At 37.7% G+C, this 24,833-nt stretch overlaps 1 protein-coding gene across 3 annotated transcripts in view; it reads right to left on the bottom strand.

Moving 5' to 3' along the window:
* Window positions 1-2,985: 2,985 nt before the first annotated feature.
* Window positions 2,986-24,833, bottom strand: part of DNTT (DNA nucleotidylexotransferase) — a 109,416-nt gene continuing 87,568 nt past the window's right edge. For 2 of the 3 annotated variants that reach the window (XM_062610360.1, XM_062610356.1), the window contains one exon: window positions 2,986-3,476. In XM_062610360.1, the coding sequence (XP_062466344.1) occupies window positions 3,390-3,476 (87 nt within the window). In that variant the 3' untranslated portion in view covers window positions 2,986-3,389. Of the gene's footprint in view, window positions 3,477-7,693; window positions 8,214-24,833 lie in introns of those variants that run through there. The other variant, XM_062610359.1, reaches the window with a different exon arrangement.

The following is a 24,833-nucleotide window of genomic DNA, read 5'->3' as shown; positions in this document are numbered from 1 at the left end:
GTGGAACAAATAATCTGTGGAGACAGATCTGGTAATCTAGTTATCAAGAGCAGGCAATCCTAGAGCAACCCACATCACAGACATCTGAGCAAGATGTGGGGCCACACATTCACAGTAGACATGGCAGAAATATAAGACACCTGAAAACACTCTATTTCCCCATTCAAAGGTCCAGATTTTTAATTTAAAATAAATAGAACAAATCCAGAGTTAGAATTTGACAGACTGAATGTAAAATACAACAAATCAGACAAAAGAAGCTGTAAACAGGCATGAGACAATTCATCGTAAGGGGGAACCTAAAGGGGAAATACTAACTCAACTATGAAATAATCTTTTTTCTTTTTTCCTTTGTGTATCTACACAGCAGTGGCAAAGATTGCTTGGTTCTCTTTGTAAAATGAATTATTTTAGTTTTTTTCTTTTTTTTTTTTTTTTTTTTAAAGGAGGCTTGATGTGTGTGCAGGGACAGATCAGCCAATTAGACAAATTTACAAGTGGAAATCTCTGAAACCCTGTCTCACCTATAGCTATACACATGACATTTTCATAGGTATGGCCTCTGTTGGGGTCTAAAAGGCAAAGCCAGAAGCATTGTCTCCTGGATAAATTTACAGCCACGCCAGCAGAAGCTTAACCTCTATGGAAGGTTTTCAGAGATCCCTGTGTTCATTCACTTATATGACTTCCATTAACCTTTTACACTTAGGACTTGATTATTTTAACTTCAGTTGCTGACAGAAACTGTATCAAAGAAAGAAACAGCTGTTCAAAAAGTGAAAAAATACGCTCCACACTAAGGAATAACAGTCTTACCTGAGAAATCCAAGCAATTCTGACCGTAAACTATAGAAAACACATTTCATTTGGGGATTACAAGCTATGCAAATCTTTGGGTTTAGGGTTCTTTTTGTTTTAAGTTCTGAAGTTAATTATGTAAAGTAGCAGCATTTCTCAGGTTTCCAGTAATTTCCAGAAAGTCTGTGTGGCTTCAAATTTATATTGACAGCTGTATGAGTATTTAAATTGCCTGGATTTACAATTTTGTAGAGTTATGTAGATACAATAAGCTCTTCCTTTAGTAGAATATGCCACCAAGATTCACTGATATTAACTACATTGTTACCCACCAATCTAAATATCTCATTGCTTTTGCTTTAAGACATTTGCAGCAAAGCATTTGTATAATAGTGTATTTGGGTTTGTTTGTTTTTTTTAAGGCCTACATTATGTTGCCTATACAATGTATGTTATACATATATTTTTGTCACTGGAAAACATTATCAAGATATTTGACAAATCACAAATTACCATAAACCATGAAAGAAATACAGTGTTTTTAACTTTTACCCAGTTTTTTTTGCCAGTCACTGATAAGTTTTTAGAGAGTTAGTATGTAGATGCTTACAGAACCAACGATCCCTCTCCTCTTAGTTCTTGTCAAATTGCCTTGGTGTAGAAGGCAGGGGAGGAGGGACAGACATTTTAAGAATCAGCCTCCAGGGACTTTACAACTGAATTAGTTTGATGTGATTTGTTTCTAATGAACAAGCTACCAATAACTTATCACTTTATTTTCCTCTAGGTGCTTTAAAAATAAAGTCTATTAATCATTCTAGCAATTTAGTAGATATTAAGTGCACTGATCTGAAATTCTTTCTTCCCTTCCTCCTATTACAGACATTGGCCTGTTCTTTTTACAAGCATTTGCCCTTTTCCAGGCCCCAGGCCTCACCTGTCCTTCATGAGTTCAGAAGCATCATCTACCATTGACTGTAACAGTTCCACCACACTGTAGGTGGACCCAGGCATTCTTATCTGCTAAAGGTTTTATTTCCTTTAACATGTTCCATACCAGTTCTATTATATGACATCTATCTATTTATAGTCTCAGTTGACTAGCACCATCAATAACTGAAATCATTACAGGACTAAAACTGTTCAGAACTGTAGGACTATATTTAATTGATGCAAGAAGCATCATGGTTCACAGTTTATTTACTAAAAACTGAATTTATGTTTTTTCTGACTCTGCCACTGTATGACAGTGAGTAGGGAGTGCTATCAGGGATGATCCTGCATACAGTAACTATGATAATGACTGGGATACCAGCCTTTTCAAAGGAGGTGTTCATAACAGAAGCTATCTTCTTCATAGCCAAACCATCCTGGTCACCTAATCTGGCCTTCTGTTTAATCCAACCCTCATTTAACAGTTCCATAATTTTTGATAATACTTGATCCAGTGAGTAATCTGTAAAATGTATTATAACAAAGGTTCAGAAAAATTGAGGGAAAGAAGTGACACACTGTTTTCTTCCAATCTTGAAGGAGCTGACAGAATTTGTGTTTACTATCTTCTCCCCCACAGGTGGTATAATTATAAATTATGCATAAGCAGGCAAGATGGGAGTTATTTCTTCATGTGGAAATCAGAATGTTTCATATTTCCTCTGTGGCTTAAAGTATGCAGAAAAAGCACAACTGAAATGTATGATTTCTGATAAATGTTGGCCAAGTAGAAAGAATATTTAGATGAGATACCATAGCTTTTGTTCTCTTCCACTAGGACTGAAAAATGTCATTGCTTCTTAAGTGCCAGCATCCTGATACAAAACAGAGAAGGTGCTTCATACGTCAGCAAAATAAAGCAGGAAGTAATGCTAGTGCTTTCTCGTTAGATCAATTTAGAAAGTAGCATAGTATTTTCAGCTCAGTTAGCAAAAGTGCACTTAAAAAGGATGGTTTTATCAGCACAGGCAAGAATAAAATTCCCTGCTGTTATCATACTTTTCTACATCCCTGACTGAGGCTTTAGAATAGATTACAATGCAGTACTCAGTTGAAAGGAACCAGTAAACAAATTCAGCATACTTTTTCTTTCTGCGTGGCCCTGTCACTGCCATTCTCTCCATCATGCCAAGATGTCAAATCAGACTTAACAGAAAAAAAACAAACTGGCTTTTAATAAAAGTATTTGACCAGTTTGGTGTTCATAATCACCTTTATTCTATGAATGACAAATGAATGTCAGTAAGCAACTTCATGTCCCAAAGCAGTAAATGCTTTGCAAGTATTTTTCACTTCAACATTAAATTCCTACCACAAGAAAAATCCCCCAAAAGCAAGCACTATCTTGTCAATCCCATGTAGAAATTCCGAAAAACTAAAGCAGAAAAGATTAGAAAGGAATCTGAAGAACTTAAACTCTTCTTTCCATCCTTTTCATCAGCATGTATAATGGCTTCTAACTAATATATATGTATTTAAAAATTTTTAGTTGTCACAGAGATGCATATTATATATATATCTATATATATCTAAACAAGACTCTGGGTATGTAGAAAGACCATTGCTGTCAATTCGTTAATGTATACTGGCAAATCATTTTAAGCATTCCTTTCCCATGGCTCAACATAATCCAAACCAAGATGAGCAAAGATTTCTTCCTCACTTCCAGCTTTGAGAAAGATCCTCTGTGAAAAAAAAATTAAAAACAAAAAAATAAAGGAAGTCAATAAGGGTGTTAGAAAGAAATTTCAATTGATGTATTTTGCTGTTTAAAAGGAGTTAATTTTGACAGGTCTACCCATTGTATCCTCTACACTCATGTGCTGACATTCAAATGTGAAAGCGAGTTAAAAAAATAATTCTAGTGCTGCTTGATGCTTTCAGTTCTAATGACTAGCTTATGACTTTGTTTTGATTTACTTTTTCAAGACCCTGTGCACAAATATTCACACTGGAACTCAAATAAAACCTGCATTTCCCCCCCCATGAGGGTCAATAGCTTGACTTTCTTCATAATGATTAATGGCTTTTTAAATTAATATAGTAATGTTCTCTATAAATGCATTCAAGCCAAAAGCTGATTCAATGGTTACGCTAATTATGTATAGAAGAGCTTTAAAAACATTGATGCTTTCCAAATTTCTAGGTAGCTGAAAATGATCAACAATTGCAACTTCTTTTTTTAACACACTCTCATAATGAATGTTTTACAGTAAAACCCAGTTTTGTTTTCATACCTGCACTTCAGATAAGACAGGTGTCGTGGTTTAAACCCAGTCAGGCAACTCGTTCACTCACTTCCCCCCCTTTTCTTGCCCTCCCCCTGCTCTCGGAGGGACGGAGAGGAGAATCGAAAAGAATGCAACTCCCACGGGTTGAGATAAGAACAGTTTAGTAACTAAGGTATAACACAGATCACTACTGCTACCACCAATGATAATAATGATAAAGGAAATAACAGGAAGAGAATACATCATCTCACCACCAGCCGACCGATAACTCGCCCCCCCCAGCCCCACCAAGCTCCGACCGATACCTCCTCCAACCCTGCAGTCTCCCAGCCCTTCCGCTAACTCCCAGTTACCTCCTGGGCATGACGTGCTGTGGTATGGAATACCTCTTTGGTCAGTTTGGGTCAGGTGTCCTGTCTCTGCTTCCTCCCGGCTTCCCCTCCTCCCTGGCAGAGCATGAGGCTCACAAAGTCCTTGGCCAAACCAAAACATCGCTTGTTATCAGCTCTGTTCCCGAGCTGAAAGTCAAAACATTGCACTGCACCAGCTACCAAGAAGGGGAAAAATGACTGCTACTGCTGAACCCAGGACATTATCCACCCCTTATTCCATACCATTCACGTCATGCTCAGATCCCATATTTTCAATATACTCTTATCTTAGTGCATAGACCAGTCCCTATAAAGCTGCTGAGTCCATCTGGTCCATGATGTCAGGCTCCATCTCTTGTAATAGTCTTCCAGAGCAGGAGAGACTGTGTGCAGTGTTCACACTCGTGAATAACCTGGGCAATAGTGTCCATTGCTAAGTCCACCCCTCGATCATGAGTCCATCTCTATGTTGCATCTCTGCTCTGATGGCCTGAAGTGCATTGGGCCCACCAGGCTCAAAATAATTCCCTGTCCCCTTCAGCAGTTTCTGCAGCTTGTTGCTGGGGACTCCACACAGCTGCCTTCCATCTCCGACGCTTCCAAAGCACTGGAGGGGCCCAGTGGACTAGATACTTGCCCATACTGTCCCACACACCCTGCCACTCATGACTGTCCAGCCTTGGGGAAAATCTCTTGGTCCCCCTGCATCGTCGTCTAACCCCAGACAAGACCCAAACCTGACTCTGCTTAACTTTTGAGATCAGACAAAATGGTTGTGGGTAGCACACAGTCTGTGTGTGTGCCAACATGCTGATCCCCATCACAATCAGCAGGCAGGTCCCAAGGATACTCAAAGGCCATTCAAAACCTCCAGAACTCTCAAACGATGCAGCTGTACTTGTAACTGCGGCTGGTGTAGCTGCTGTGCTTGTCACTGGGGCTGCTGTAGCTGCTGTGCTTGCCGGCTCTCCCACCACCAGCTTCTCTTTTCCTGAGTCCAGCTCTTCCTCCTCTGCCTTGCTGGGAAATGCTGCGTGGTCTCCTGCATCCTCCTGGGGCTCGGCGGGCGGCTTCCGGGAAACGCTCTCGGCCGTCGCGGGGCTCGGCTCCTCCGCGGGGCTCGGCTCTTCCGCGGGGCTCGGCTTTTCCGTGGGGCTCGGCTCCTCCGCCGCCTTCTCCCGCTGCTCGGCAGCCGCCTCCTTCCTCTCCTCGAGCGCCCCGACCTCCTCCACCGGCCGCCGTCCCCTCGCGGCCTCCGGCCCCTCTCCCGCCGCCGCTCGGTCCCCGGGGCCGCTCTCCCGGGCCGGTTCGGCTGCCGCCGGCTCCCGGGGCCGCTCCCCCTAGGCTCCCCGCAGCCTCACGAAGATGGAGAGTAGGGTGAGGGCCAGGACGGTGAAGAGCAGCCGGACGGCCAGGTACAAGTCCACGGCCACGTCCGTCCCGCCCTGCTGCTGGAGCCCGCCCGTATTACAAGCCATTGCCATAAAGCACAGTGAGACAAGAACCTTAGCCCAGGCCCCATACTTGATAAACACTAACACAGCAAATACCGGCTCTACGTAAGTTACAACATTCTGAAGCTGTGAGATCAAGCGAAACAACTCTGAGAGCCAATAAATCGTCATTGTGATGAGTGACTATTAATCCAGTCAGATCTGTCGTTATCTCAACCCTTCATGCCCCACGTTGGGCGCCAAAAAGAACTGTCGTGGTTTAAACCCAGTCAGGCAACTCGTTCACTCACTTCCCCCCCTTTTCTTGCCCTCCCCCTGCTCTCGGAGGGACGGAGAGGAGAATCGAAAAGAATGCAACTCCCACGGGTTGAGATAAGAACAGTTTAGTAACTAAGGTATAACACAGATCACTACTGCTACCACCAATGATAATAATGATAAAGGAAATAACAAGGGAAGAGAATACATCATCTCACCACCAGCCGACCGATAACTCGCCCCCCCCAGCCCCACCAAGCTCCGACCGATACCTCCTCCAACCCTGCAGTCTCCCAGCCCTTCCGCTAACTCCCAGTTACCTCCTGGGCATGACGTGCTGTGGTATGGAATACCTCTTTGGTCAGTTTGGGTCAGGTGTCCTGTCTCTGCTTCCTCCCGGCTTCCCCTCCTCCCTGGCAGAGCATGAGGCTCACAAAGTCCTTGGCCAAACCAAAACATCGCTTGTTATCAGCTCTGTTCCCGAGCTGAAAGTCAAAACATTGCACTGCACCAGCTACCAAGAAGGGGAAAAATGACTGCTACTGCTGAACCCAGGACAACAGGATAGTATTCCTACAGAGAAACCACTCACAAACCTGCCTCCCCTAAGATGACTGCTATAGTAGAGTAGTCTTATACATTCATGTCATCACTGAAGTACAATATTAATTGAAAAGGCTGCTCAGGTAGATTAAGATTAAAACAGGAAAACCTCACTGAGGAAGAGGAATTTGGAAGCAAAAAAAGAACTCAATTCTAGTAATAAAATATTCTTAATATTTCAGCAATTCCTGAATCATTTGAAGTCAAGTCTCAGTCAGTGTTCAGTTCCACACAATCTCAAACTCCAGTGCCACAAAAACTTCAGGATTAAAATTTCATAATCTTCTACATTTACTTTCTACTATAAAACAGGAGATGCTGTCTAGAGAACTACCCACTGATGAATTTTACTGAGTCAAGAAAATCTCTGACTGCTGTAAAGTTTAGTAATATTTGTGTAGCACCTCTGCTTTCTTAGCTGCCAAGCAGTGCCTCCAGGAGGGTTATGCTGTCCAGCATACCCACGGAATGCGTCCAGAAGAGGAGTCCATAACTAGATCATAGAATCATAGAATCATAGAATAGTTAGGGTTGGAAAGGACCACAAGATCATCAAGTTCCACCCCCCCTGCCATGGGCAGGGACACCTCACACTAAACCGTATCACCCAAGGCCTCATCTAACCTGGTCTTAAACACTGCCAGGGATGGAGCATTCACAACCTTCCTGGGCAACTTATTCCAGTGCCTCACCACCCTAATAGGAAAGAATTTCCTCCTTATATCCAATCTAAACTTCCCCTGTTTAAGTTTTAACCCATTATCCCTTGTCCTATCACTACAGTCCCTAACGAAGAGTCCCACCCCAGCATCCATATAGGCCCCCTTCAGATACTGGAAGGCTGCTATGAGGTCTCCACACAGCCTTCTCTTCTCCAGGCTGAACAACCCCAACTTTCTCAGCCTAAAATGGCTGTGCCCATGGTATGGTGGAACGATTTATGGCAGCAGAGATTTACAGCTTTTTCTTCTTTTTTGTCTGTGTTCTCTTCTTGCTCTCCTTCACTCCATAATCTGTACAGTGCTTCCCTGTCTCTTATTCCCATTGAGATCACATAACTCAAGGGACTTTGAAAGCAGAAAATAGGCAGGTGACTAGGAATCATAGATTCTGCTTTTGGTTACTGGCATGTCATTCTTTTTCCTTTCAACTCCCCTTATCAGTCAGCAAATCAACACTGATAGGAAAGTCTTGGGGATGCAGCTTCGCTAAGCAGCATGGCACTAGCATATGTGAAGGCTACATAATGCTGTCTAAGCTGCTGCATCAACATATGGAAAGCAGAAAGAGCAATGAATAAGAGGGCATAAGCAAAACCACTGAGCCCAGGACAGCCTCGAGCTGCAACTGAAATATGCTAGGGCATGATCAGTAAAATTCACCCCATCAGTTGGTACCCACTGGCTTACTGTTTTCTCTATCAGTCCCTTTATTTCCAGTGCCTGATCCATATTTCAGTCCTGTCAGGAGCCACAGTTTTAACAAGGCATAATGAAGAATTAAACCTGTAAAGTGAAATGTAACACTAATTGTCAGCTGACTCACTCTTTCAGGGATTCAACCAAATTGGAAACTTGTACCCATTTCATTGTAGTGGCATTTGAAACTTGAAGCTCTAAGTCCAGCTCTACGGAGAAAGCCCACCTTTCATTGACACTGCTCAGCTCCAACAGCCAGAGTTGTCAAACTGGCAGCTTTCTTAACAGCTATTTTTCAGTGCCACAAAGTAGAATGAAAGCTAGTTTAACCTGCTAGAAAGACTACAAGGACTAAATTGGATGCTAGAGGTTAGATGCTCCTGAGTGAACAGAGCCAGAGGCCATCAGTGTTCCCTTGAGCTTGGAAGGACAGAAAGGACAGAGAATACAAGGTTCCAATTCTGTTCTTCTAAAGTTCTCAACCAGCAAAGTAGGTATTTAAAAGAAGTTCTGGCTGATATCCTCTTGAAACCATCCAGAGTCATTTATCTTTCTTAGCAAATTATTGCTACAGAGTGAAGTAATATGGAACATTTTCACTATTTTATTTGGAGACAGTTCATCTTTAATTAGATGAAAACCATCTTAATAGGCAAATAATTAAGGTCAATGGTAATTATGGCAACATGAAGTAATGTGTTCTGTCTTATTAAAAAAAAATACATTATAGAATCAGAAAATAACTTTTAAAACTGTATCTATTTCTGTAATGTCCTGTATAAATATGTACAGTGCAGACTTCACGAACAGGGCCTTGCCATGCTCTGGAGTTACTTGCTTGTTGTATCCTTGGCATTTATATTTCCCAGATTTGCATTTGCAAAACTGTTGTGTATCAACTGCAAACCCACTGAAATAAAGTCTCTCACAATGAGATCAGTACACGTGGTCTTAAGCTCTACTGCAAAGGCATTGATTTCAGGCAGTGATACATTCCATATGTATCTAAAATTTGTTACTAGAGTGCGCAGCCAAAGTACTTAATAAGGTATTAGAAGTTGTTTTCACTCTTCCATAATGAATTCTACTTTTATAATTTTAATGTTCAAACACACCATATCAGAAATTGGAGGGAATAACTTGGCCAGTTGCCTTTTTGTTTTTTGGTTTGTTTTTTAATCAAATCAGGGCAAACATGGTATGCCTTTTTGCTTTGACATCTGTAGTGTATGAAAGAGGTCTCCAGTTTTCTCAGGTATCTTATCCTTCACCGTGAAGTTCTCAGCATATGAATATTTTGACTCTGTAGTCAGGTATTTTATCCTTCAGTTATTTTGTCCTTCACCATGAAGTTCTCAGCATATGAATATTTTGACTCTGTAGTTCCACAGACAACTAAGAACATTGCTGGAGTATGAAAAGGTGAAAACAATCACATATCCATAATGAACTAACAGTTCAAAGTGGTGTCTGCAATAGCAAAGATTTGTGATAGAGAATAGACAAACAATGTTCTTTTTTCCTATGAAGTTCTAATGTCAGGTTCTGGAATAAAAGGAACCCACAAAAAACACTGACCAAGGAAAAACTGATCCTTTTTCATATAGACAGGAATAGAAAAAGTAGTAGAAAATAAGCTATTGACCAGAATAATAGAAGAGGAAAGAAGACATTGATAGCTGCCTGTCAGGTAACAATACTGGGGATATTTTGTTAATACGATAATATGTGGGTGGAAAACTTTTTAGGGAATTTTTTTTTTTTAGTTGTTTTTTTTGTTGGTGTGTGTTTGTTTGGTTTTGTGGTTTTTTTTTACTATTACTAAGAATAAGAGAGGAAAATCCATACACATTCACTAATGCGAAAAAGTAAAGCAAGAAAAAGATTTTACACTTGTAGATAGATGTTATAGATTCTTTTCAATAGAAACTCTTCATATCTCTGGGACCCCAGATTGCATCCCATTTCTTTTGTTCTGTTACTTTATGTTTTTCTGCAAGCAAAACTAATTTCATTTACTTGACAGGGAAAATTTCTAATACAAAGTATCTGATGCTGAATACCACTCTCAGTAGCTACAAGCCATGTTTCTAAATGAATCTCTAGCTGATATCTGCCAACTGCTTTAGCAATGTAAGTGTTATTAATGTTAATCATAACCTATGACTTTCCTACATTGTCAATCTATACTGAGCTTACACAGTGAGGCAAATTCACTGATGTTCTTTCTTTTTTTTTTTTCTCAAGAGAAGTAATGAACTGCTTGCCTAGATGTCATTTTTTTTTCCAGCATCTTACTAATATTTAGCTGATCCAAGACATGCCCAAGCAACATCAGTCAAATTTACAAAGAACAATGCTCCAGAGCAGCTGGTATCACTCTGCTCTTTTCCCATTTAATCAATTCTGTTATTTCAATGGATGCAAATATTACATTTGTGGTTGCTAACATGACCATTAACTACACCTAATGTAGAACAGCTGCCATCCAAATGTTTTCTTATGTGAACTGCTACCTCTTATTTTTCATCTTGGCATTAATGATCAATAATACTTCTGATGAAAGACAAGCACAGAGCTAGCTAGCGCTGCTTGATGATATCCTAACTAGGACTGCCAAAGTTCAAGCAGATGTTACACTACTATTGTTTGTTTCATCTCACATTTTAATACACCAAAGCCAGCAAAACAAAACTGTTATTCAGTAGAGTTCTAGTTTTAGTTATATAATTCAGAACTGGCCAACAGCATGTTTCTTTTTTGGGGGCAAAACCTGATTTTACTGATTTTGTATATACATCATTTAAATAACCAGAAAAACTTGAATGCATTGGAAAGCACTTCAGACCTCTTTTTCTCTTACATTTTTAGAGTACTTTTATGTGTCTCTTTAATCTAATTCGTACTTCTAACAATGTAAATAAGTTGACCCTATGCATCAAGATAAGAAACCTTAAAATACAGTTAGCAATTTGTCTGGTAAAGTGGATGAAATGGTCCCAAAAAAATCTGAGATACTAGAAATAACTGTGCCCAAATTCTTGACTTTCACAACACAGAGGATCTTGCTATTACATGAAAGTTTAGGCCACAGGATATGCACTGTCCATGTATTAAGCAACTGGTACTTTCAGTGAGCCTAGACAAATTCTTTAGGTTGTTGAAATTAAAATATACTGGCACCCAGTTTACACTTGGCTCTACTGTGGCCATCCATCTTTCTTTTCATTGTTTGGTTAGGAAGGAAAAATACTGAAGTAATAGCAACTTCCTACTGCAATGAATAAAACAATAACTTTGCTTAACGATAAGTTGCTCAACTGCTCTGCCAGCTTTGTATACACAAAGCTCCTGAAACCAAGTCTACTCACTCTCTCCATCAGTATTAACTCAGCCTTTTTGAAACGAACACATTTAATCAGACCTCAAGTAGACTGATATCCTACTGTGTATCACTCAATAGCTTGGTAATAAGTGTCTTGCAAAATACCAAATTGAGTAATCTATTATAACTGAGTAACACTATGACTTTCAGCCTGTCACCATGGCATTTAATTACTATTTTCCCATCTCAAGATGAACTTAAGAAGCTAGTTTGAATACAAGTTCCTCAAAATAAAAGCCAGTAGGACCCTATATTCAGAATCTGCTGGACAGCAAAGTACTCCATGTTTATATGTACAACATACGTACATGTGGAATCCGCTGCTCTAAAGATGAGACATGGTGGAACCTTGATAATTTCTTTCTTTAAATCCTTATCATCCTTGGTATTAGTTGAGAAACTAGAATTAACTAGGAAGATTCCTAGTTGATTACTGGCCCAACTCTGCTTTACACATTATTTGAGCATTTATTTCTGAACAAGTCACAGTCATATCAAGGCCTTGAAAGACCAAATAATTTACTTCCATATTCAATTTTTTCTACTTGTTTCATAGTAGTGACTTTTATTTGCTCTACAGCAGTAATTCAAAAGGAATGCAATCATACTCCAATGGATTTCATTATCCTTTGGAAAACTATGACATTGCGTAGGAGGCACACACCCTCCTTTCGCAAAAAGCCATAATCATTATGGTCTGGACTCCTTCTGACATACTGTTTCATCAGGTAAATGGGGGAGGAAGGACACCTACTATTGCCAACGGTATCTTAACAAATTACAAAACTGATACAACTTTGCTTCTAGTAACTGGGAATGTTGCATGCTTTAAAAATGCAAATTATTACATTTGTATTTAGGGATTTTCTCATTTAATTTGGTCATCTCCTACTTGTGTTTCACATGTGACATCTATTCACATTAGTTTAATTATGTTAATATTAGTTTTCCTTTTTAAAATTATTAAAATGGAGCTATAATGGCAATATGATCATATCTAACTCTGTAGTATTTCCAGTACACAAAATGATAAATACCAAGCAGTCTAAACCCCCATCACTTTACATGTCTGGAATTATTACAGTGGCAGTAAGCATGACAATGATAAATGAACAACACAAAAAAGAGGACAGACTGTCATTTGCAAACTTAAATCTTAGCTGCTCATTGTGCTTGCACAGAGGCCACTCTAAAAATAAGTTTTATGGGTAAAGTCTATTGTAGATGAATGATGATAACAACAGGACTTGCTTAGTGAACCATAGTAAAAGATAACACAATGCCCCTTAAATTTATTTTACACATGTATTTGTCACTTCAGTGACATCTTCATATGTCATCACTTATGCCAAGTAAATTAAAGATTTCTAATTAAAGATATTTGGAACTAATGTGGAGATGATGCTACTTACATTGCTTGCAATAGGTTCCAAGATGTGAAAGTACTTCTTTAGATATGAAAGGCCACAGCAATCACTGAAGCAGTTCACCCTAACACCAAAGACCTACAACTGACAGAACATACTACGATGCCTTATTAGATTAAAAGTGCAATACTATTAAACTACTCACACTCCTTTTTTTTCTCTCATCCTATGTGATCAAATAACATTTCTACACCATAAAAAAACGTAAATAGCTGTTAATTAAATTCATTACAGAAAGAATTGTGAGGGCAGAAATGTAGGCAATCCATCAAATAGCAAGTACTTTCCACAAGATTAGCCATGCGCATGTTCATGCATGTTTACTTGACCAGATTGTTACCATATCTGTTCTCTGCCACTGGGCCAACTGAGGCAACACCACTGCACACAGGTCATACCAGTACTACAGCAACTCTTAGGAAGATGCTACTTTTACTAAATCAGCCTTTTATAATGTGTCCTTTTCAGTGTGTGTATATATTTCATTCTTTTATGACTTTCAGATTATATTGACCTCAACTCATGCATACCATGCCAAAGGTATTCCGCTAATGAGGAAGTCTGATTGTTGCATCAAAAATGTCTATACAATTGTATGTCCACAAAACAATACACTGAAGTCTTTTTGTTGTAATATTTCCTGAAATTCTTTGTTTGATTGGAGCTATCTTCTGAACAAAATGCTCATGTTTTATTGAGAGACATATTCTGACAATAAATGGGTGTAGCATTAAATTATTTCTCATCTGTGAAAATGTTAGAAATAGCAGTAAATAGAAATAAAACAAACAAGCTGGAATAGGGGCAAACAACTGAGCATTTCTATGAATCCATTGGTGAAATTTTTCAAAAGAAGTAGCTGTAGAACATAAAATTGTTTCTTGTTCTGATTATTATTTGTAATATGTGACAATAGCCTCAAGCACAAAATACTGAGATAAAAAGAAATAATCAGACATTTAAATGCTTGAACAAGCTATGTTTTCATTTATTTTATGTTCAGAATTGCACAGAAGAGTTTTTTTTGTTTGCACTACAAAATTCTCTAAAACCAGAAATTGTATCTGCCTGAAAAGTGTGGGGGAGGGAAGAGGGGAATGGTGGAAGAAACAAAGAATCCAGAAAGCAAACCATACATTGTTAACCTAGCTGTTAAAATTTAATTAAAAAAAAAAAGTTACATTAGAAAAATATGCATCTTTCTGACTCAAATTTATCTGAAGAAATTCTGATAATTCAAGAATTCAATTCTACTGCATGAATTTTGTCAACTAGGTGTTAAAAGTCCTTAGACACACATCAAACCATTTATATCAATATAATTCCAGTTACTTCCTATTTTTAACAACTAAATGTTCCTGCGACTAACAATGCACAAATTCCATGAGAAGAGAAAAGTAAGTTCTCAGTGCAAAATTAAAGAAAGTCCAATGCTACAGGCTTTTTCATTTGATTACAAGGAGGTGTATGGATTTCTGGTGAACCTTAGCAAAAAAGGCTTATGAAATCGTGTAATTTCACTGATGCTTTTCACCTGGGAAGTCTCCTCTGCCTCACTAGCCTGAATAACTCTATCAGCTCATAATCAAAAGAAAACTGAAAAACACTGGGGCCACAAAAAAAGTCAATCTCTGGCAAGGAAAGCATTTTTTCAAACAAAAAGTTGAGTCTGAAGGCCAACCACTGAATACATTGAATGCAGATGTCTAGGAATTCTTGGATGTGACAAGTACGAGGACCACTGTCAAAGTGACTGAGTCAGGAAAGCCTGAGAGAAGACAAGGCAGACAGGGAGAACATATGTTCTATTTCAGATATGCACTTACATCTTCACTCAGAAAGGTCACTTGGAAAAAAGGTAATCAGATTATACAGACAGATTGATGAAAAATTATCCAAATTCACTCTATGACACAACTAGTTGGACATTCTATTTATTGGCAATTAGGTTACTGCAAGTCCCATAACAAACACTGTAAGTTGATTATATTCTTGATCCCCATCAAATTAGGTTTATCCTGGAATCATAAACATGGAGAGGCTAGTAACATTTTCTAAAAATAAGTAAAAATAAAAGAGGAGAGGACAATAGGGTGGATGTTAGTAAAAAACTTGCAAAAGACAAAAAAAAGGATGGAGGAAGCTGTTAATGACTGCCTTGACATGACCTCCTAATGGTGTCTCCTAGGCTAACATTTCTTCCAATACTGAATATGCTGATGACCTTCTGGCATTCAGCACTTTCATATGGCTAATGAGTGCAACAGGTAACAAGTAAGGGATGTAAAACTGAAGAAAATAGTGAAAAGAAATTTTCAGTGGAATTTTAGTTCAGACACTTCTGAACTGTTTGGGTTTGTTTGTTTTGTTTTTTTTTCAGGTAGATGTAAACCCAGGCTGAGATCTCTAATAAAATGAGACAGAACTGTTTACTCTAACCAAAATTTACAGAACAATGCAAATTGAATCCAACCACCAGCCAGCCAAAAAGAAAGAAGAAAAGGGTACCCAAAAAAGTAATGGAAAGAGAAGGCGGGGGAAAAGCAATAGTCTAGATAAACTTCTTCAGGTCTTAATAAAGGTCTTAAAATACATTAACCTGTCTTTGTTTATCTTAAAGGATTTCTGAGAGATTGGGTTTCTGAAAGGGCAGGCAGTGCCTGCAAAGTGACTCAGCAAAAACAGCAGCTCAGTGGAGGTTGAGGAAGGGTGCTGCAAAATTAAACTGTTTCAGTCACTACCTGTTCAAAACATGTTTAGTGCACTTTCCCCATTATCAAAAGCAACCACTTTCTGGAGTGATTAACTGGGTCATCTAATAGCTTTGAAAGGTACAAGCCACAAGGTTTTCAGAAACCTATGAGGAAATACATGATAACTGTCCATAGCAGTACAAAGGAAGGGATTTTAAAGAAAAGCAGCATTTTGCGGAGGTCATGGCCGTGTGCTTGTGTCTATGCTTGAATTTAGTAACCTAAAGACAAGCAACGTTTCTTGACTAGTATGTCTTATCAAATACAAGGGATATAAGTGAAACCTAGTTTCTTTCAAGTACATTTCTTTAAAATCTTCCCTAAATATCTAGCTGCATATTTTCTACTCTTACCATGCATAATTTGTGTTATTGAGCATCACCCTAACCAAGACATGAGGCTTTGATATTATTTTATATGCTATATGGCAAAAAGGTATACACATGGCAGTATACAGAGATTTTTACTAAAATAACTAACAGGAGCCCTGTGCTGCCATCAGTACTTAAAAATTACTGACTTCAGGAGCAGAATTTGGAGATATCAGTGTTTACCCACAAGGACTATTATTCTATTTTCTTTCAATAGCTGGATGTGTGCCTCCTGAATCTATGTATTTATAGCCATTGATAAAAGGGTGCAGCCCCTGCATCAGGATTTCTGTCATTCAGTTCTGTCCAATTCTACCATGCAGTTTAGGATTACAGCTAACTCCACTCCTTATTTATTGACTTGCAATGACCAAGATGAAAGCATACTTTGCAAACACTGATCAGGAAGCCAGTTATTTTCTCTTCCTTCTCTATGCTACTGTTAGCTTTACAAGAATAAATGTTGTACATTTTTGGCGCAAATCATACATTTGCTCAGAGCTTCAATGTAGCAAATAGCTTCACAAGTTTATACCAGTTACAAACCCAGAATCATGTAAATCAACTGTAGAGAATGTTCTACAGAAGATCCAGGAATTCCTGCTGTGCACTGAGTGGTATGAGGTTGAGTGCCTTCTATCTACAATGAAAAGATGGAAATACAACATAACATCAATCCATAAAATGGTGGCTGCTTCTCTGAAACATTAGCTGACTCTTTAGGATGTACAAAGCGCTAAAAAGAATCACAGTAATCAGTAACTTTCACAGCGAGCTACTGTGAAAGTTACTGATTTTATGGTTATGATTTTATACTAATTTTATGGAGAACAAAGGGAGGGAACAGAGGAAGAAAAAAAAAAACAAACCCAAGTAAATCAATTTCCAGATAAAAATGAATACAAACCTGTCATTATACAAGAGATTTCAGATAATTGCATTCACTGTCTTGAGGAGTATGAATATTGTCAGGTAGTAACATCAAAAAATGAAATTCCTCCACATCCTGATGTTCATGCTGCCAGACAGCCTGAGAGGGACAGCATCTTATCCCATCACCAGTCAGTCAGACAACATTCCCAGAATAAGACACTGCTCAAAGAACAAACATGACAGAATCTAACCCTAAGGAACTCTGTAGTAATTACCCGTACGTATATTTTACTCTGAATTCTATTTATGTTCACTATGGTCAACATATATTTTTTTAATTTTTGTGGATTGCAATAATACCTGAGAATTTATCTTCTAGTACTTTCTTAAACCATATGACAAACAACTTCCAGGCGTTTTTCCTTCTTTGCTTTTCCCAGTCTTTTCCTGCTTGGTTTGGGTTTTTTGTTTTTTTTGTTTTGGTTTTTTTTATAGATTTTGTTTTAAGACTGGTTGTTAGTGATTTTTGCTTTGCCTGCAATTAGATATTTTGCTAAATATTTCTGCTATGTTTATGAATAAAACTATCAACAGTACAAGAAATTTCATTATAATTATAGAACATAAATGTTGAAGTACTGTAGTACTAGAAATGTGAAGTATTTCATATAGTTTAACAATGATATTCCACAGAACTGTGCAGACATTATGCATTTTTGCTTTGATGGTATCATAACAATTTTCAGTTGCAAATAAGCTGAAGTTTCTCTGACATTATAATATCTTCAAATGTAATTTTCATGTTTAACTGGTATTTTCTATACTAATATTCACATCACCATGCCTGCTTTAAAATAAAATCTAATCTGTTCCTAATCCAGCTACAAACGGAATGATAAATACATCAGAGAGAAAAAAAAACGACTCTTTGAAATGATATTATAACAAACCATGATGAAAAAGCAGTATTACAGGCATCACCCATTGACTCGATACCCTCAGGCAAAGTCATATGTAATGGTATTGATGCAAAATAGTGCAGTGGAATTTATTCTAATAATTCTAGGCAGGAATAACTTTTGAAGATAATAGAAGCCAGAACCATAAATTCTCACTTCATTTTACCACTGCACATGTCCTGTGCTTTTAATCAGGAATACCATACTTGAATGTTTCTTTTACAACTATAACTCTAGCTATAGGTTTATTCACATTAAATTTCTGGAAAAGTATATCCTCTGAGTAAATTAGAATAATCAGGCTATTAGGATATTCTAGGCACTTATCTTATTAACTATTTCATAACATGGAGTAACAAAATATCCTCATGCTTTCTACATGCAGCCTACTTACTCCAAGTAGCTTTGATGTCAGAGACAGAAAAGTACCAATGCTGAACAGCCAACACTTTGAAAAATAAGATATTAAAAAACATTATCTTTTGACTTACTTGAACAAGCACTTTTTTATTTGCTAAATTTTAGTTTGTAAACTTTGTTGTTCAAAAAAAATGGAACTATTCTCTGTTTAAAATGACAGATATGTGGCTACTTTTCTGCAAAACACTACACAACATTATGCATCAAATCTCCCATTACAATTCTAATAATTAAAACCATTCCACAATAAATAAAGAGTATAATACATTGTCATCCAGACTGCAAGAATATGTTTTCAGTTTTGGGCATACAAACTGAATAGAAGAATTTAATTAATCTGGAATCAACAGGAATTCCCATCTGACAACCCAGGCAAAAAATTTAATATGTTAAATAGCACTTTGTGGTAGGACACAAGTTGTCAGAGAACTACAGGAGGCAATACATTTTGGTTCTGTTTTTGCTTACAAGTCCTTAAAAATATCAACAGGGATTACTTCCTTTTCCACTTTAGCTATACTTCTGGTTTCTTTGTCTACGTTAGTTACACTAGCTTTAGCTTGTTAAATACTGTTAAATTGTCTTATTGTATTTTTCTTTATAAAGCATCATGTGAGTGAATGAAACAAGAAAAATGCAGAATCCTGGATTTTATGAAGCACAGTTGCGTGTAATTCATATGGGATCATTATAAACAGACCACTTCAAAAGAACATTATTGAGATTGAAAAATCAAAGACCTGCAATTTAAGAAATCCCAGGATGTGGTTGATTGAATTTTAACCTTAATTCAGTTTTCCTGTGTATATGCATAGATACTTCTTTTTTCTTCAAAGAAATACTGCTTCCTTTAGTTTCTGTAACATAGTTAGGCTTCTTTCACTAGGCAGAAAATACAATGTGCCACAGGGCTAACAAGTATTTGCTGATAGCAATGGCAATGATCTTGAATTGCGGGCCACTGTGGGATCAGTCTTAGCAATCTATATCTGCAATCCATATCTTTACAATCCATATCTGCTCTAGCTCCCTTTCTTTCCCACTTCCCCATACTAAGCTCTAGCCTTGATCTCTCCCCTCAGATTTCTAATGTAACTACAGACACTACTCATGCCATATCCAGAGTAAAGTGACATAAGCATGGTTTTACTCAGTTATTTGGGGCAATTGAGAGATTACCCATTTCTTGTTCCCAGGTTAGAGCATTAGCCTTATGAATTTAATTTATTTTTTAGTCCATAAAACTTCCACTCATGTCTCTCTCTAGTCATTCCTTTTTTGTGCCCTTTTTCAGGTCAGTTTCTTCAATCAACACAGATTTTCTACTATGCAGCAGCTAATCAAATACACCTTTTCCATTCCCCATCATTTTGTCTAGCCACTGTCCACTTCCTTATCAAATCTGTACATTCACCACAGACTTCCCATTTTCAGTCCCACTCCACATCCCATGTTCCTCTCTCATCTTTAGGTCTTTCCTTACATAGTTTCCCTTCTACCCAGCTTCTGCTCAATCAATTTCTTTCTTCTTGTAACAGATAATCTGAGACTGTTACCTGCCCCACATTCAATAACCTACCCAAGCATATTGATTGAATAATTTAATTAAAACACTCACACATGGTTAGCTCTCTACTGCCTTAGAAATTAATATTCTGGATTTGCACCTACTTACACATTTTGAGAGCTCTATCTTTTCATTAGCAATACAGGTTTCACTAAACTGTTCAGAAAACACACCAAACAAAGGAAACAACAATTAGGCATGTTTATCTTTCTGTTAAGATGTACACCTTGCTATTACAAAAACATTAAATTTAGCTAAATATATACATGAATTGCATGCAGACTTTGTAAAAATGAACAATTATATGATACATGTGAAGCTTTTAAATTGCCAAGAGAACACTGGGGAGAAGCACATTTTGGAAGAAAACGCATAATCATTTTCTAATTTACCAAGAGGTAAGAAAAGCAGATTATTTTAATTCTTAATTTTTAAAAACAGACCAGCTGCAAAAAGAACTAAGCCCCAAATCACATATGCAATTTCCACATTCCTGAGAGAGAGAAGAATTGGAATATAAATGAAAGTATGCACATCTGTTTAAAATGACTCAGTGTTTGATTGTAGTAACGTGTGAAAACTGATCACATTGGAAATCAATATTATAAACTTTGGATCTTTATGTTTACTTTAACTTTAATCCAGGCATTACTGCAGACATCTAAAGCAAACTCTACAGCTGCAGCATGTTTAATTCATCAAGCTGTTCTCAAGGCTGACTGTCTCACAGTTATAACTTCATAATTTTAGAGTAGCATCTGCCAAAATAAGACTATAACATCCAGTTTTTTTTTTTAAAAATTTAAAAATATCTTTAACTGTGCAAATAAACTTCTGCAAGCATCTTTTTTCAGTGAAAGGTAGTGTAAACATTCTCAGATGACACAAGAAAACTGATTTTAAGACTATAACTACTGAATACACAGTTAATCACATGTGAATATCACACATCTCTATGTAATAAAATGAAGGTATAGAATCATAGCCAGCTCTTCCCGGTGATACATGTTTTTTGAGAAATAACATACTACATAGTGACAGAAAAGAAGTAATGCTTGGAAAACAAAGCTGGCTGGGTTGTAACTGCAACTGCAAAAGTAGTGGCATTCCAGCAACACAGACTTAGACTCAGACAGATTAAAATCTGAATATCATGAGGGAGGCTAGAAGTTCAAGTATGTTGCCAGGCATGACTGGATGAGCGACCTCCTGCAAACACTGTGGTCTGTGAAGCAACTACTTGGACAAAAGATAGGCAGTAGCAGAACTTAACATTCTTACAGACACCCTAGAACCAGCTCATCAGAGCATTACAGAAATATAATAGTCCTTCACCTGGGCTGCAGTCACATCTTCATTTGGCTTTACAGATATGTGCAAGCCCTGCCTGAAAAGTCAGTTAAGGATTTTCCTGAATAAGACTGCATTCTGCAGGCAAGTAATTAAGGACTGTGCAATACCTGGTGATGACTATTACATGCCTGTGATCTTTTCAATATGGAAGAAATCCCAGGATAATTTTTCCATGTCATGCTCATACATGTTTCCAAAGAAAAACTAAATATTCTCTTATAAAAGTTGGGAGCATAGGGTTTTAGTATTATCAGTGTAATCACACAATACTTAATGGTTTGCAAGGCTGGGTCTCACTGTGAGGTTTTCAGAGCATTTTGTGAATTTACTATTCAGAGCAGATACATAAACCACCTCTCTTGTTATTCAACAGCTAAGTAACATTTAATACCATCGAAATTCACACAGTGGTTTTTAAATGAAAAATTATATATCTTTAGCATTAAAAAACATTAAGGCAGCTATTTCCCATCTTAAATTTTTATAGGACATAAAACTAATAACTGCTTTCTGCTCCAATGACTCTTCAAAATAACACTGAGCTTGTGACCCTCCTCCTACAAAAAACCAACAACCTACAATGTTAGTGCAAGAACATTCATATGCTAATAATTTAATCAGTCTATTATATCCTAGAAACCCCAGCTAATCTTTTGCAAAAGAGCAATGTTAATTATTTATGTTATTTTTTTTGCCTTGAACTGCAGACAAATTCAATTCTCAGATCCCTCAACCAGCTTAAAGATCTCCATTGGGCAGTGGCGTGATATAGGTACAGAAAAGAAACTTTCTACATGGCCATGATCCAGCCATGAAGCTGTTCCACAAGCCATCCCTAAAAATCTCCTTCCAAAAAACAGAAATAGAGAAAAGTACTTGCAGCAGCTTAATGCATCTAGCCGATCCCACCTCTCATTCAGCTTAACTCCCACATGCCCACTCACATGCTTAAAAGATAACATTTTGAGGGAATCTACCATTCAGACTTTCTGGCACAGAGCAGTTGAAACCAGTTCTTTTTTTATGCAGAGTCATCTCCTGTGAAATAGAAGTGATTACAGATGAATACAACAGGCTTATGCCAGGCTCTTTGGCTCTGAGCAACTGCTGAACAGCAAAAGGCATCAAGAATAATGAATATACCTTGAATGACAAGAAAGTGCAATACAGGATCCCACTACAGCTGAAACTGTGTGAAGTACAGCAAGAAAGTTTTAAATATCCTTCCTTACTGTAGCTACAAGGAACTGTTTCCAAAGAGTTACCAAAATGTAAAAACCAAAAAGAAGTTTCGTTATCTGACAATCTGGGTTCTGAAGTATTTGGTAATGGTGCTACTTTTAATTCAGATAAGGGAGTTTAGTTAGGAAATAATAGTAAAAAAGGTTGATAAATCCTGCATTTTAAAAAATTCAGATTTATCCATGGTGTAAGTGGTAGGACTAGGCTTTGCATAGCACAATAGATCCTTCAGAAGCATCTTTTGTACTTAAGTTTGGGGCATCCTCAGATCCAGCTCTACAGAGAAATATGATTCTATCATACATGGGGTCTGTTGGCTGAGAATCACTGGAAGGTAACTTCCCAGGGTTCTAGGGAATGATATTTCTACTTAGAACATGTATAGTCACACAAACATAATATCCCACTGCCTTGTGAACAGATCTATTCAGCAAAACAGTAATGCATTTTGTTTTGTTGGCATTTTCCTACTTAACTGAATCTGGATGTTTCATGAAAAATTTATAATTATGAAAATATTGCCCTGAAAAGAGTAATCCAATACAATTTATTTTAACAGGCACTTTTAAAAATCTAAGCCTATTTGAGCTCCTGCCAGCTTGCCCATCTTCTCAACAACTTGCTTGACAGGCTACCGGGAGCCTGAGTTCAAATAAGTCCTTTTAATTACATCAGAGCCAAGGTCCCCAGAGCCTGTTGGCTCCATGAGCCTGAAGAAGCCAGCCAAGAACCTCAGAGCTTGCAGCACCAAGAGCTGCCTGAGCTTTGGAGGTTTGGAACAGCCTGATCTATGGATTGTTTCCAAAGCTGAGATTAAAAAAAGTATTTCTCTTTGCAGAAAGTATCAACATTTGAGTTTCCCTCTGATTGAAAGAACAAACAAATTTTGAATGAACAAAATACTTCATTAAAGATTTATTACTTCTAGTTATAGGGAAAGGCAAAACACTGGATAATGAAAGTCTTTCATTAAACCGAACTAGGTTTTGCTACAGTGGTTAGCTACTTGTACTTACTGCACCTTTTTATTGCGGGAATTAAGTTTTACTGCTGGGAAGTGAGACCAAGGAAAGTTAAATGACCTACTTAAAACTACAGATAAAAATGTGCTAAAGTGCAACTTAAGTTGCAAGCTGAAAGTCAAACCTCTGGACCATCCTCCTTCCTCAGGCCATATTACAATAAAGTGAACACTCTCTTCAGCTCGCACAATTGTCACTTCATGACAAATGTCAAAATTCCTTCTCATGTTGCCTTTTTGCAAGCCAAATCAGGATTAAAAGAGGGTTCAGAAAATGTTCAGAGAACATGAAACCCTGAAATCTGTTTGAATATGCCCTCTGATGTCACCTGTGTGTACCAGTACACTACCCTTTGGCTAACTGTACTCACATCAGTCTACCAGCTTGACACGATGACTTTTTGTAAATCATACAAGAAAAGGCATACGTACTAGGCAATAACAGACCTACTGCAGAGTAAGAAAAGGCACAAATAGAGTAGATAATTTCCAGTCTGCATATGAATGCCTTCCAAACATGTTAACAGTTATATTCTTGATTGCTTTCTCTGTTGAGCCAAAACATCAATAGTATGAGCAAAATTTTACACATAAATTTCAGAATGACTTGGCTGTGCAGTTAAGACATCTCTCCAAGTTCAGAGCCTGGAAAATGCACAGCCCTGAAGAATCTAACTGATAAAACTTCACATGATTTTCAGCCTGCTCATTCAACATTTCCTTTAAATACTAACCGTTATGTAGGCTGTGGAAATGGAAGTTTGTGGGACAACTGTTTTCACAATCATCACTGTAAACAATTCAGATACCAGTGACAGGTATAGTGTCTTAGCAACCAAGTATGTCAGGTCTTTTGGAAACTGAAAAAGGACTTTTTATTTTCAGTAACAATGCACAGAGAACCAGAAGGAGCAGAAAGAGCTTTAACCAGCCCAAACACAGTAGATCTACAGTTGTATATAACAAGGATTGTGTATCTGAATTGGATCTTCAAAGGGATGAGCCATAAGGAAGACTGGGGTCACAACAGCATAGTATTTATGAATTGCAAGCTGCAACCTCAGTATCATCCAGAAACACAGAGTCAGAAGGAAAAAGGAAAACAGAAAAAGAAGGATTCCAACATACTTACATTCCTGTGGAATTTTAAGAGTAAGAAGAAACAAAAAATTTTGCAGCAATGCCAAAGAGCAGCTACCAGCAAATGTGGTAATAACAGAAGTTAAATCAAAATAATCTTTAATTAAAAACACAGCTTTTCTTGATGATGGAATTTTTGGAATTTGAGTTTGATTTTAGTGTTTTCAAGACTGGAATCAAGCTATATTAACACTGG

This window comes from Pezoporus occidentalis, unplaced genomic scaffold (genome assembly GCF_034315485.1).
Source record: "Pezoporus occidentalis ecotype Australia unplaced genomic scaffold, CSIRO_AGI_Poc_V1 ctg147, whole genome shotgun sequence".
Lineage (NCBI taxonomy): Eukaryota > Metazoa > Chordata > Aves > Psittaciformes > Psittacidae > Pezoporus > Pezoporus occidentalis.
The sequence above is the reverse complement of the archived record's forward strand: the minus strand, read 5'-3'. Positions and strand labels throughout refer to the sequence as shown.